Source organism: Sinocyclocheilus grahami, unplaced genomic scaffold (assembly GCF_001515645.1).
Source record: "Sinocyclocheilus grahami isolate Dianchi unplaced genomic scaffold, SAMN03320097.WGS_v1.1 scaffold47.1, whole genome shotgun sequence".
NCBI classification, from domain to species: domain Eukaryota; kingdom Metazoa; phylum Chordata; class Actinopteri; order Cypriniformes; family Cyprinidae; genus Sinocyclocheilus; species Sinocyclocheilus grahami.
In genome coordinates, this window is record NW_015505226.1 from 1,837,789 (window position 1) to 1,853,605 (window position 15,817).

At 35.5% G+C, this 15,817-nt stretch overlaps 1 protein-coding gene across 1 annotated transcript; it reads right to left on the minus strand.

Annotated features, from left to right (window-relative positions):
* Positions 1-800: 800 nt before the first annotated feature.
* LOC107582721 (bridging integrator 2-like) lies at positions 801-12,588 on the minus strand. The gene is made up of 12 exons (XM_016268661.1): positions 12,119-12,588; positions 10,312-10,392; positions 8,557-8,611; positions 7,448-7,542; positions 7,266-7,361; positions 6,811-6,918; positions 6,627-6,712; positions 6,401-6,476; positions 6,073-6,155; positions 5,108-5,708; positions 4,914-5,018; positions 801-1,528 (listed from the first exon to the last, which is right to left on the minus strand). The coding sequence occupies exons 1-12, from the start codon at positions 12,221-12,223 to the stop codon at positions 1,415-1,417; spliced, it is 1,605 nt and encodes a 534-aa protein (XP_016124147.1). The 5' UTR covers positions 12,224-12,588; the 3' UTR covers positions 801-1,414.
* Positions 12,589-15,817: the final 3,229 nt, after the last annotated feature.

Genomic DNA, 15,817 nt, shown 5'->3' on the forward strand with positions numbered 1-15,817 from the left:
GACAGATTGATGGGAGGCTTGAATGTGAAAACCAACATGCGAACTAAAATGTTCCAAAAATTATGTGTAACATTAAGCGAAGCTTGCATTAAAATAGTTAAGATTAGAATCATTCCAAATTAGTTAATGTGAGAAACAGTAAGTTAGTGTAAGATTAAATGTATATTATCTAAGTGTATTTTCTTTATTAGTCGTAGTTGTATCAGTGACTGCAGTAAATGCAGTAGTGTTAAAACTAAAAGTAGTAGTGGTATTAATATAATTTATAATATGTGGGACTTAGAAATAGAGCTAGTGGTGTAAAAGAAGCTTCAGGTTTATGTCAGTTTATATTTATTCTAGTGGACATAGTAGAATCATGTGATTCTGCTATGTCCACTAGATGTCACCAAAACTTTAAACAATCATTTTAGCTCCTACAAAACTATCCCTGTATAGCGTGTTCTGTCAGTAAATGTAATACATCTATTCACTTATTCTAGTCCCAGCCTTAACAAAAAAACAAAAAAAAAGGAAATGCCATTGTTTCTTAAGCTATGATACTACGATACAACTATGGAAATTTGGTACTGTCATACACGGTTTCTCATTCTAATTGTTTATGGTGGTATAGTAGTATCAGTACTAACACAGCCAGTACATTTTAGTTTAACTGCTACTCATGTAATAATAGCATTGCCTATTGTATTTTATTTTTAATAAAGAAAATCAAGTAATACTGAGTTCATGCCAAAAAAAATTGAATTTTTCCACTTTGAGCACTGGACATATATTAACAAATCAAAATATAATTTTTTTTCCAGCTGTCAACTTTATTGTAGAAAAACAATAATAGATTTTCTCTGTACATTTAAAAAACGGTTTCACAGTAATACTCAACACTTCTGTGGGTCCTGTAAACATTGTGAAAACCTTGGTAGTCAATCTTTAACACTGAGATATGTGAGAAACATAGACATCAACATTGGTTAACACACATAGAAAAGAGACCATTGGAACAGCCACACTGAAAAGTGTTTTAATACTCATTGCTTAGAAAATGTTTTTGCATAATAAACACTATTTTTTTGATACACAATATGTGGCTACATTCATGCGAATGAAAGTGAAGATACAACTGCAGAACTATGAACAGTGTATAAATCTAGTGGTCAATATTAAGATCTATAAAAGTCAGAATGACAGAAAATCTGAAAACAGAACTAAGACTGTGCAGCTGTCAGGAGTCTTGAGGCTGAATCGGGAAGTTGTAAAGACACCGTATACTAAAAAAAGTCAGAGTGTCTTTCATGTCTAGAGAAAAGGGCAGACAGAGAATGAATATTACAACATCCAGTCACAAGGACACTCAGACAGGCACTTAAGGGACCTCTGGTTCACATGCCATCCTGCATCCCCCACTTCATGACATGTCTTAATCAGAGGTGATGCGCTGGATCATGGCCTCCTCAACAATGCCAGAGAGAAGTGTTAGATCCTTGTACTGGATCCAGTCCTGCTCTCTCACGCCCCATACAGTGCCCTCCAGCTGCAATATAATATTTCCACAACATTACCAGAATGTTGATGAGCACTAGATTACAGACTGGTTCATTAGAATGAACAATGAATTATTCATAAAAGCTAATAATAATAAATTAAGAAATAATAAGAACAAATTCACAAAAAAAGGAAGAGAAAGCACCAATGTAGTCCATATGAGCTATTCATTGATAAACTTCCCCACATCCACAAATCACAGTCTCAAATCCTATTTCAACATGGCACAGCACATAATAGGTTTGAAGGCGAAGCCAAACACAACTAGTTTTTTAGAATGAACAGGACTTGCCAAGTGTGAATATACGAAAGCATGAATGAGCCATAATGGAAAGCAATTACTCAGGTAATAAATCTGGAAAGAGAAAATATCTATCTATCCATACGCATGACTCAAGCCGATACGATACGCATCTCCATGCATATAGCCAACGATACGATACATTAAAGATACATATGAAGCAGCTACCGATGCAATGCGATACGATTCACCCCTATTACAATGCAGTGTGATCTGATTTCGATTTGATTCGATTCAACACAATGCTATTCGATGCAATGGAGAAAATATGATCACTTTTCATGCCTCGAGGCCTGTTTCATAAAACAAGTTAACCAAATAAGCCAGGCTTGTTTCAGTTAGTCTGACTCATTGTCAAATGATTTGGTTCCATAAAGCAAATTTAACATAGGCCTAGATCAAGCAACTTATGCTGGGAAACTAACCTGGTCTAAAGCAGGCTAACTGTCAGGCTAAGCTAAGCTCCTCTACTGAACAACAGGAACACAATGATATTACCACTGTCTCGGTTTATACTATTACTATTATTATTACTACATACTATTATTTGACTTTTTTTTTATTTCTAGCCATGAATCCTTTCTCTCTGGTTTTATTACAGCTGTACCTTTTATAGTTTGCAGAACACAACGATCTAAAATTGCTCTTTAAAGCATTAAAAAAAACTAAATTAAATATTGAAAATAAATAATTAAGAAAATGACTACATTTTAACTGCTATAAGAAACACACAATGATATTACCACTGTCTCGGTTTATACTATTACTATTATTATTACTACATACTATTATTTGACTTTTTTTTTGTTTCTAGCCATGAATCCTTTCTCTCTGGTTTTATTACAGCTGTACCTTTTATAGTTTGCAGAACAGATAGCAGAACATTAGAATATTACAATCTAAAATTGGTCTTTAAAGCATTAAAATGACTAAATAAAAATTTTAAATCACTGAATTAAAAATTAAAATAAATAATAAAAGAAAATGACTACATTTGAACTGCTATAAGAAACACACATCAACTCATTTGAGCTTAGTAATTACTACTGTAGCCTACTTACATTTGATTTACTTATTACAATAGTCCACTTACAGTTACTGCTATCATAAAAATCCACTTTATATGTAGGTTTAAAATTTTTTTTTTTAGCAAAATGTATATTTTACTGAATTATTGCGCTCCTATTTGATTGTGCTCCTGTTCAGATGCGCTCTTTGCTCTCGCGTGCCTCGCCCACTCCTGACAGCAAAATGGATATGTTTGCATGACTTTCTAACATTTACAGATGAAAAATATACCTGTGACATGTCAGTTATGCACTGAGGAAAACACAACGTCTCAAATGCAACAGCACAGATATATTCGCTGTTTGTCATGGTGGATCGATTTGATCCATGATGGACATTAAGGTCTGCTTAAGAATAAGCGTGCACAAATTAGTGAGATTGTGTGAATTTAATTTGTCGTTAGAACCGCTTTAGCCCCGATTGATTTGTTAGGTTATTTCAAGTCAGGTTTTGGACTTTAATCCCAGTTTTTCCTCGGGTCTACCGTCTCCGTAGTGTTGTGATGCGTCATATTCACGCAGCAGCAGCGGTGATGAGAACGCGCTTGAGAAACAGTTTAGAGAGGAGAAATCAATCTACATATACAATATTGGTCACAGATTATTGGTCAATTTCTAAATAATACAAGTATAGCGCATCCACTAGTAACTAATTATATATAAATGAATCGGTTTTTACTGATGCAAAAAATATTTCAAAATGTTACTGCTTTTGGTGCATTTTGGATCAAATAAATGCAGGCTTGGTGAGCAGAAGATAATTCTTTAAGAAACATTAAAAATCTTGCGGTTCAAAAATCTTTGACTGGTAGTGTAGGCTGATTATTCTTATAGATTGAAACGTGCATTAACCAGGATAACGAGTATGAAACATGCTCCGAGTTGCTTCAGAAAACAAAAAAATAGAGCAACAACAAAAGCATGTTGCTGGAAATGGATTTATTATTGAAAATGCAAACTGCTTGTCTGCCAGCAGGAGGCGCTGTGAGAGCGGTGGAACTAGCGGTTTCTCCAGTGATGGCTGTAAACAAAGCAGCTCCGCTCATGAACGCTACTTTATCAGTTAAAAATGCCATCTAAACTATTCTGAAGACAGTCGGTTCCCTTCAGAGATACATTCATATAAAACACCCGCGACGCGTTTTGATTTTGAAGTCAAACGCCACAAATAAATCAGTGTATGGGAAACTGGTAATGTATATCGAAATATCGCAAATGTGTTTAAAAATCATATCACCGTTATTGAAAAAAATTATATCACGATACATATTGATATTGAATTATTGTCCAGCCCTAATCGCATCGCTAACTTTTTATGCCGATACACCGAGCGAATTGGGGAATCTTCCCATCCCTAATATATATATACATATACACCAAAGTTTGGCGTCAGTAAGAGTTTGTTAGAAAAACTATCTTATGCTAAGGCTGCATTTATTTGATCAAAAATACAGTGAAGCAGTATTAGTGTGCAACATTACTATAATTTATAAGCATTGATTTATAAGAATATATTTGAAAATGTAATTTAATCCCTGTGATGCAAAGCTGAATTTTCAGCAGCCATTAGAGCTACTCCAGTCTACAGTTTCACAGGATCCTTCAGAAATCATTCTAATATGCTGATTTGTTGCTCAAGAAACATTTCTTATTATTATCCACATTTTAAAAAGTTGTACTGCTTAATATTTTTGGGGAAACTGTGATACATTTTTTTTCAGGATTCTTTGATGAATAAAAGGTCCAAAAGAACAGTATTTATTTAAAATAAAATAATCTGGAACATTATAAAATGTCTTTACTGCCACTTTTACAGCATCCATCCATGCTGAACAAAAATATTAATTTCTTTAAAAAAAAACAACACTTAATGGTTTACTTAATGGTGATAGAACCACCAACCTTCTGATTTCAAGCCCTGTTCCCAGCTGCAAGAAACTCCTTAAGTTAGGAAAACCCTTAGACTGCTATGCCATACAACCTTATGTAAACTCTACATAACTCACCTTTTCTTCTTCTTCTTCTTCGTCGATGTATATAAGGATCACATCTCCTTTTTCAAACTGCAGAAGCACACCTTCATCTGAGTCCTGACTCTGCAGAGCAACAGCCTGAAAACAAAATCAAAACAAATACAAATGATTACCTACACAAATACAAACCAATGACATTTGTCTCAACATTTCCAAAGACACTGTACCTTATAGAGGAAGCCAGGAGGATTTTCATACTCTGTCGTTTGGACTTTCACATCTTCGCTGCATCCCGTGGTATTTTGATCAGTCTCTCCTTCATTTTTCTTGGAGGTGCTGGATCTTCGAGGGGTTGGAACAGGTGCAGTTTTGTCTGTGGTGTCTGATAAGGGCTTTCCCTCATTGTCTCCATCTGTAGATGTATGGTGGGTTTCTTCTGATGATGCTGCTGATTTAGTTTCCTCCTCTTCTCCGTGCTCAGTGGACACTGAATCTTGATGTTCCTGGCCGTTCGCTTGCAGAGACTCATCATTGGTAGTTTCTAATGTGTTTTCAGTGGCTCCCTCAGACCGAACCCCTTCACCCTCAGAACACAAAGACTGCCGCTTGGGTGTGTTGGGTTCACTGTCAAAAGAGTTTGACTCCAAGTCTGATATTTCAGACGCTGTGCTTCCTGTACTCTTTGAGGGAGTGTCTGAGCGTGTGTCCGTGTGCGAGAGGGTGCTGGGCATGCTGAGCTTGCTCATGTCCGGATGATCAGGAGGGAAGGCGGTGTTACAGGGGATGGGTGCAGAGATCGTAACAGACTTTCTCTTCTTTGATTTAGAGCTAGACACAAGAGGAATAAAACAAGGCACATAAAAAGGCGATACAAGCCATGAACATTCTTAGATTTGCCTTTAATTGGTATAATATCTTCCTGCTTTTAAGGACATGCAATATACAATAGTCACAAAAAGTATAGCATAGATGATGTTCATCATGTTCCATTAAGCTGGGAACCACAAAGTGTACAAATACTTTACTCACAAATATTTTTGTTAAATATGTTTCTGGAAAAGTGCTTTTGCTAGCCTTTTTAAAATCATTTTATTTTCTTTTATGCAATGCCATTTATTAATTTTAAGTAGGGCTCTAAACTTTGGGGCCACTGTAGATCTTTATAGAAATTAAGCATTTGCAAATACATTACCTGTCAAGGCCTTTGATGATGAAGGGTTTGGTGGAGTGCTGATCCTCAAGCTTCTTCATCATATTATAAATGTTATGATTCAACTGAAACATGAAATTAAATTGTCAATCAGCAACAATGTACTCATTAAACATTAAACGGTGATACCTAAAAAGCAATCTTGTGAGTCACACTGAGGTATAGTTTTTAGGTTAATTAAGTTAGAAAAAAAAGAGCACACGGTGCATGAGAATGTCCATCCAAGAAGTACTCTAAGCTTATTGTTTGCTGTTGTAATGTAAAAGAAAGAGCATCACAGTAAAATAATTCACAAATGATACATTCATACCATACTCATTTCCTTGTAGAAGACATCCCGTAGGTTTGAGATGTTCTGGAACATGGTGACATAGCAGCTTATACGGCTGAAAGCAGGAAGAGAGTGTAGCCAAATTAAGTTACATTATTATTAGTACCACCAGTAAATTTTTTTTGTTTTTTTTTGTTGAAGACCTCAGTGACAGGAAGGAGTTGTCTGAACGCATTTCATTTTTTGTTAATTAAGCTGTACTAACCTTTGATATAGAACAGGCAGCTCCTCTCTCAGCTCATTGTTAATGTCTTCAAATACCTCCTGCGTTTTATTGAACTCCTCCTCGGCCTGAAAAGAATCAGCATCAATGGTCATACAATTTAGTTGAGCTCTAACCATAAACCATTTCTAAAATGGGATATTTAAATGATCAAATGTTGGCTGACCTTTGATATTTTGGCCTCATCTCTCTTCTTGGTGTTCTGTAGCGCCTCCAGATGATGTCGAGCTGAATCGTAGTCAACCAGCTTCCTTCCTCGTTTAGCCACTCTTTCCTGCAAGATCACAATATTAGGAACAAATTTAAAGCTACAGTAACTTTTTAAGAATTGAATTTCAAGTACCATGTAATCACCATGTGAATTTGCTATTAATTCAACACCATGATACCAAGATGCCATCACTGTAAGCTAAAGCTGTAACTAATGAATATATAATATAACTATTAAGTATTTTCAGTATCAAAAGTCATGAGAAAACCTGTCAACTTTAAAACCGTCATTAAATTCTAACTCTGACAACCTTGCAAAAACAGACTGAACAGACCTAGACTATAGATAGTCAATAAATAATTGCAATCATTATAGCTTATTCAGGTCTGTAATTAAGAAACTGCACAAACTTTGACATCATTGAACTGTCCGGTATAATTCTCCATTGTTCGAACAACTTGATCGCTCAGCTTCTCCTCGTAGTCATTCCACAGGAGATCCTCACTCTGTAACATTAAGCAAGAGAGATGGTGAAGACAAGGAGGGCAGAGATTTTTACTATTAAATGTCACAAAAAAGAGGCCTGGTTTACCTCCATTATGACAGTCAGATCTTCTACACCATGCCAGTCTGGTTCATAGATATCTTTAAGAGTCTGGGACAGGCGCTTTGATGATTCATGCATCACTGAGAAACAAGGAGTGTACAAAACATCATCTGACAACTTCTTTTTAAATTGTTACACAATTTGGCAGTAGTCCTAAAAATCGGCATCTACCCCTGACAAGTCATTACAAATTACAGAGATGTGACTGTATTAGCAAGAAATTATGAAATCAACCCAAGAGTATCAACAGTATTTTATAGTAGCCATCAAGCACTAAAAAGCATACACTATTTCAAGGAAATTCATTAGATTAATAACTCTATTCAATGAATAGTCCAAATTTGATCCTTATACACATTCTCTGAGAATCCAATCTTTAGCATTACTAGTGCCTTGCTCTTCCAGTTTAGATACAGAAAGATACTCTACACCTCCAGAAACACTTAATGCTTATTCCATGGTTTAGTATAAGGATGAATAATAAATGAACTTCTCTAGTATTTCCTTTTAAACTTTTAGATAGCAAAATTCAGAGATGTAGCACTGATTTTAGATGCTAACAACCAATTCATCCATTTAGAACACCTGGGGGTGTTCAAAACTATGCGTGTGGTTTAAGCAACAAGACCACAAACTTCTTGAGTCTTCCTCGATCTTAGTCTCTCCTTCATATTTGCATAAACCTCTGCAAACTGACATCTGGGCAGTGCACCCACAATTCAAGTAGGAGCGTCAACTATTCTTGTAGACATTTACACAATAAGCATTTTCAGTTCCATTAATAAGAAACATTCACTTCCCCAAATGCTGAATCAGAAAAACACAACCAAAACTATTTTTGTCAATTCATCTTCTCATGCTCAGAACAAGACACCATTTCACTTTTACTCTCACCCTGCAGCCAACAGGCCAACCACAATGATATCTGAGCACAATTATCAAGCAGTTATAAACTGTGCTATTCACTGAATCTTTTTTTAAAACAAGTATCAAGATTCAAAACAAAATTCAATGAGTAAATGTCAATTTAAAAATACATTTCAACATATTTATTAAAATAAATGGCTGTACTTGATCAATTAAGAGTGAAGTACCTTTAACAGCATTGTGGTAAGCTTTAACATCCTTATAGAGTCGGATGCCATCTGCCTGGGAAGAGAAAAGAAATCACTTGTTGTCTAAAGGCAAAAGGTTTAAGTCTTATTATTTTAAATATTATTATCAAATGAATATTTTAAATATGCATTAAAGACCTTTAATAGGCATCTTTTGGGAAATTTTTCAGAATCAATAGAAAATGTATAGGTGGCGAGGAAATTACTTGCTTTACATTTTATGTACTTTCAGATGCCATCATGCCATGGATTTTACTATTGAGGGTCATTAAAGCTGTTGTAAATGGTTCTTTAAAAATCTAAAAATATTCTATATATGTGACCCTGGACCACAAAACCAGTCTTGTCGCTTGGGTATATTTTTAGCAATAGCCAAAAAAACATTGTATAGGTCAAAATTATCGATTTTTCTTTTATGCCAAAAATCATTAGGATATTAAGTAAAGATCATTGTTCCATGAAGATATATTGTAAATTTCCTAACATAAATATATCAAAACCTAATTTTTGATTAGTAATATGCACTGCTAAGAACTTCATTTGGACAACTTTAAAGGCGATTTTCTCAATATTAAAATTTTTTTGCACCCTCAGATTCCAGATTTTCAAATAGTTGTATCTCGGCCAAATATTGTCCTATCCTATCAAACCATACATCAATGGAAAGCTTATTTATTATGTATAAATCTCAAATTGACCCTTATGACTGGTTTTGTGGTCCAGGGTCACAAATGAGAGTGGGTTTTTGAGTGAAGTGCACTGCCTTTTGAAAGTTCGGGTTGAGTAAGATTCTCTTTATTACTTTTATTCAGCAAGAATGCATTAAATTGATCTAAAGTGACAGTAAAGACATGGCTTCTGCAAAAATATTAAGCATATGTTTTCAACATTAATAATAATAATAAATGTTCTTGAGTAGCATATAATGCATATTAGAATGATTTCTGAAGGATCATGTGAAACTGAAGACTGGAGTAATGCTGAAAATGAACAGGAATAAATTAAACTTTAAAGGCGATTTTCTCAATATTAAAATTTTTTTGCACCCTCAGATTCCAGATTTTCAAATAGTTGTATCTCGGCCAAATATTGTCCTATCCTATCAAACCATACATCAATGGAAAGCTTATTTATTATGTATAAATCTCAAATTGACCCTTATGACTGGTTTTGTGGTCCAGGGTCACATATTTCAAAAAGTTTTTATTTTTTATTTATGGTTAAAAAAAGAAAGCTCTTAAATTATTAGGTTGATCTGATTGCATCTATAGAGCGTAAACCCATCTAACATCATTAAACAAATACAATATATTCTCAGTGGAGCAACGCATCCAAGGAATAGGATGTAATGTTGCCAAGTGAGAACCTAGGTCAACACTAGACTAATATGATAAAGTTTGTTAGTGTTAATAATGAAATGTGGTACCAATCCAAAATAGCATTTTAAAAGGGCTTCCTGGGGCTGGTTGAGAGTATAAACAGTATCAGAAAAGAGCCAGAAAAGGTCAGCCTCTGCTACTGTACTGTACACAGCAGCAGTAACATTAATATTTTCTAAAGGTGGAGTTTCCTGTGCTACTTTCAAAGATTATTCTGTCAATGTTCATATAAGACAATTCACCCAATACAGTCCCGTTAAATGACGTCACTTAATAGTCTGTGACTTGCTTGCGGTAACAAAATCTAGGATGGGTACATGTTTGTCTTTCTCTCAGACATATACTGTTGAAGTACCTGCTGTTTGTTCAAGTTGGCAGAGCACTCCTCAAACTGCTCATCTTTTGTCTCCATGGTTTTCCCCAGCTTCTGCAGGACCTACAACCAACACCATCACACTGAGAAGACTCACTACTAGTCAATCATTTCAAATGAACAGAGGCGGACAGTAACTAAGTACATTTACTTGAGTATTGTACTTAAGTACACTTTTTGAGTATCTGTACTTTACTTGAGTATTATTTTTTCTGTGAACTTATGACTTTAACTTGACTACATTTGAAAGACAAATATTGTACTTTTCACTACATTTCAACTACATTTCTATGAAGGTCCTCGAAGTAGAAAGTCGTTACTATGTAGCAGCTTTGAAAGTCAGTAGGTGATTTTTTTCTTCTTTCTTCTTTTCAGACAGTTTATCAGTAATCACTCTTGTAGGGCTACATGAAAAGATTTCCCAGCATTTTTTGAACACTGACCAGCTGCAAATGTGATATTTATTTACAACAATTCAATAATAAGAAGTTAATATTGTGGTATATATTAGACACAATATTGTCTGATTTTGCTTAATTGTGTACGTGAAAATATTACCTATAAAGCCACAGAAGAACTGTTGTGCGTCTCCTAATAAAACACAAAAGGTGTTGGACTGAAGCAGCACTGCACAGACTGTTCTGTGTGTGACATCCAAGTACTGTGAGAGCGATTAGACAGCATTTTAAATGTTTGTTTTGATGTCAAATAAGTCTTGCTGTTTTGCTTTTTTGTTAAAGCAGTGTTGCTGTTGTAAAGTTATACAGCTACAGTTGTGTTGCTGGGTTTTAAAGCAGGTTTGATTTTTGTTTTCTTCCTTATCACTCTGTATTTACAGGATTTCACTGTCCACTCTGTTCAAATGTGGATGAATGGCCACATGGAGATGTCAGAGCTAAGTGAGATCACTACCATCCTGCTTTTGTGGGGGTGGGTAGGGGTGTTAATTTGTGTTTTGATTTGTTTTGTTCCCCATAGGTTTTTAACATTCTAAAAGCCCTTTATTCCAAATATACTACAAGCTAGTCAATGTATTCAGTAGGTGTAATGTATTCTAAGTTGCTTCAGAAGTATTGTAAGTACTACTACGTACAACAATAAAACAGTGCATTGACATAAAAAAGAAATTTACTTTTGGTACTTAAGTACTTTTAAAAGCAAGTACTTCTGTACTTTTACTTAAGTAAAAATCTGTCTTTACAACTTTTACTTGTAATGGAGTAATATTTGACCAGCAGTCTCTGTACTTTCACTCAAGTAATGGAGTTGAGTACTTTGTCCGCCTCTGCAAATGAACAATCAAACATGATATCAGGCAGAGGAACAAGAGTTGTTACTGTATGGCCACTGAAATATGACTCGCCAAGCGGTTCCACATTTACTCTTGAAATCAGTTGCAGCAAGTGTTCCTTGTGCTCAGAAAAGGTCAGAAATGCCCAAGGGAAGTATTTAGCAAACATAAAACATCCCACATAAAAAAAGAGTGATTTTAAGTTAGGAAACACTACTAAAGTGTGCAGTCTACTAAACAGTAAAATCTAGAAGAGGAGGTGAGCCTAGGGAGGAAGTGAATGAGGGCAGGAAGTGGCAATCTTTGTGTTCACACCAGTGCATTCGAGACAGCTTTACAACTCACAATATTGACCTATCTTGTGAACATTTGTACCAGTTTTCTATAGGGCTCTAAACATTTTGAAGCAAATGTGTTGGATACTCACACACAAAATACACATTCAGAGCAGCATGACATGAGAGCCAAGGTCCTGAACTAAAAAAAAACCCCACCTACCTTCTCTTGTGCTCGGTTCATTGATTTCTGAAAGCGTTTGGCCAGGATGCCTGCTCCCGCGCCAATGTTGCCCCCAATGTTGGCACCTAGTTTTCCCTCTGCCATGTTCACTTCTGATCAGCTGTCACACAAGCGATCCTTCTCTCTGATGTCTCAGCGCTTCCTTCTATAAACTTACGGTTCCTGGGCGGAGTGAGCAGAGCAGAGCAGAGCGAGTGGGTGTAAAAGCGTGATGCAGTTAGTTTGCCCTTGAACAAACTGATTCTGGTTGCTACACTAGACGCTGCGTACTAGTTTTAAAGATGGAAGATTATGGGGCCCCATGTCACGGCGGTAACAGTTACACTAACAGATTGTGCAACATAATTTTCCACCGTCTGCTCAAACGTGTTTGGTTAATTGTCATCGATGTGCGACTGCATCATCAAGAAGTTAACTAGTCATCAGTGTTTCCTAATGAAAGTGACGGCTACATTTGGATAAATGAATTCATGTCAAACTAAAAACCTCTGCCTGCACTCAGAGTGGTTCTATGAGTGCTGGGCACGTAGAATGTTATCACACCCGCTCGAACATTTAATACAACAATATAAAACTCCATATTAATTGACTAGCGGTGATATAATTTCTAGAGTGTACATGAGTGTAAAATAGAATTCGGAATAGCATACTAGAATTTTACGATTACTATTTCTACCATATAAATTTATAGCAGTTAGTGTAGTAGTACGCAGTTTAAAATATTTAAAATAAATAATTAAATATGTTAACAATACCAAAAAAAAAAAACCACACGGTATGTTCGATTAATATTCTTTCTTTCAAGTTCTCATCTTTTTTTGTTGTACGAGATACAAACACTACTCTGTTGCATTACAAATCCCATATGCCAAATCCCATAATTACCACTCCATATGCAAATAACAAGCCAAAGCTGAGATGAGATCCACATTAAACAATTTGTTGTAATCTACAAGAAGTAGATAGAATTTCAGCTGTCATTTGCAGGCTAAGGAACTCTCTCTGCGCTGAAACATAATACTGTTGACACTATATCCCCAGACAACAATATTTGTACTGTTATGGCAAAGGTGTGGAACAAACAATGTATTTGCGTTGTAAATCATTTGGTGTCGCATTAAATTACATTCGCTTTCACTGCATTACAATGCGTTGGATCTAGTTATTTTTTTTTTTTTTTTTACATCAATCATTGTGTTAAAATAGCCAGATAGAAACAAACTCCATCAACTCAATATTAAACATAGACTCCAATTGTACCATATCAGTACAAATAAATATTTATTTGTTTGAGAGTGGCTAGTGGCTGGGCATTCTGGGTCTCCCAATTTACATAAGCAGCATTATATAAGCCTTAAGCACAGTCAGCTCCCCATCACTTATTTAAACTGCTCAGGGCTTACATTCTTAAATTAATATGATACAGCATAGCAGCTCTGTAAGTCTTTACCCTGCACTTTACCCTATATTTACTGTTACTGGGGCTCTTAAAAACACTGGACTTAAACAAATACAGCATTAAGTACTGCTAAACCACCACAAGATGCCAGTGATGGTCATCTTTAATTGAATGATGTTCATTTACTGTAATGTAAAAGCAGTATGATTTTTTGGATTTACATCATTTATTAATCATTTAATTGACAAATCACACACTTTTATCTCGTTATTAAATCTCGTGTACTCTCTCTTTAATTATTCACTGGCTGCATGTTTGGTTGTATTTAACATTTGATTCAGCAGTACAGTGCCCACCAACTGTAATTTCCCACTTGCTAATTAGATGATCTGTTCCTTTTACTTAGAAGCATTCAAGATGTGAGACAGAGAGAATGATGAGTCAGGGCGGTGTATCAGATATTTCACTTGGCACAGCTGGTTTCTCTCCTTTATGTTTCCTTGAGGCTTAAACTCTCATAAATAGCAGACACAGATCATTCTCTGCCTGAAACCTACATCAGAGAGAAAATATTCAGTAGTTTTGATAATAAATTAGCTCTTGCGTTCTGCTGATGTTACCTATCTTTCAAGAGTTAAACGAAAAGCATCTGACGCACTTATGCTCCATTTAGAGTGACCTAAATCCAGTGATGCATCACTCATGATGCTGCATTCTACTGCAAGCTTCCAGAAAAGCTCATACCAGTGTGACCACTAAAACTATGTAGATCAAAACTATTTAAGAAACTAATATTCTACAGTCCCTGAAATGATTCCTAAAAACCTGGAATAGTAGAACCCTTAACTGAGCAGTCTAAGTTCAGTAATGTTTAATGGTCTCATGTTAACCTCTGTGCAAAGTATATACAGATACTGGTTAAGCCAACCATATTAAGCCCTTTACATTATATTGCATTACATTATATTATATGTCTGTATTTTATGGTCTTGGTCATGTGTTAAACTAACCTGATGTATGCCTTATCTATACCTTACCTTATATAGTAATTCACTAAATTTGTATAATTACTCAACATAATTGTATTGTCAAAAATATAGAGTATATTGGCAAGTTTGATGGTTTGATATGACAATAAAACAGGCATCAGTATATTACATGAGACATAAGTAGGCCAAAAGTTTTTTTCTTTATTTACCACACCTCCATTTAGTAACTTAACTGTCATTTGCAGATGAACATGAGCCATTTAAATAGAGCACATGACCGGATGACCCATAAGCAAAACAATATAGTTATAGTAGAGTGATTAGTGCATTAGTTATGGACACCAATGATATGATTTACCACACCTAACAATAGTATAACTACCAAAACTATACCAATACCACTATTAAAATCAATTGAATATATTAAAGATGGTAAAAGAAGACAGATTGTTCCATCCATGTGCACTGTAACGCTCCTATATAATTTGACATTCATATAGACATTCATTAAGATATATAAGACAACAAGCATATTTACACAAAGTGACATTTACATGCCATATTTATTATTTAAACACTTATTAGGGTGTTTAGTTGTGGAGCAACCAGCAAAGTATTATTCTAAAACACCCATGTTCGGTTATGTAATGACCTGAGCTATTTGCCCTCCAGCCTCAGGGTCAGTGAGTACAAAGACGCACGCCCCTGTCATACAATTCTATCCTACTAACGTACAAACAGAAGACCCTCCCCCAGTACACAAGAGACTGCACATTCCCATCCCCCATGTCTCCTCATGCTCTTCAAGACTCTTTCTGTCTTGTCACCTTATTCCAAGCTTAAATATGCAGCAATTATACATGATTTCCTCCTCTGGTGCAGCTTACACTTAACATTTTTCATGACAATGAAATGGCTTTATTGTGAGATTTGACACAATGTTAGACCCAAAATCGACAGAGCTGATATTGTCAGGCTATACAGCCAGGCAGGTGTTTGGGTGCTGGTGTGAACAAAATGTCCTCTCATGCAAGACTGCCTAATACAATGGAAGTCTATGGAGGGTGATCGTTTTGTTTTAAGAGGGCTTTATCTTGTCTGAACGGATTAGTGTAATGTGTCTGTTTGTGGTATCAGACGACAAAAATCAAGCAAGTATTTAGTAGGTGGACTGTGGTAATCAAACTAAAGTCTGGTCACAGCACCATGACTGTGGACTGAAGAATTACATCAGGATTTGTTTTGTCTGTCAAGACTGAATGTTATGACCAGGCTTAAACAAACACATCA

Bases quoted from the DNA above. Each gene is read 5' to 3' on its own strand.
- LOC107582721 (XM_016268661.1), bottom strand. From the start codon at position 12,223: ATGGCAGAGGGAAAACTAGGTGCCAACATTGGGGGCAACATTGGCGCG. The intron at 7,362-7,447 runs GTAAACCAGGCC...TTAATGTTACAG, and splicing joins ATCTGACTGTCATAATGGAG to AGTGAGGATCTCCTGTGGAA. The intron at 6,919-7,265 runs GTTTGTGCAGTT...GTGATCTTGCAG, and splicing joins GACAGTTCAATGATGTCAAA to GAAAGAGTGGCTAAACGAGG.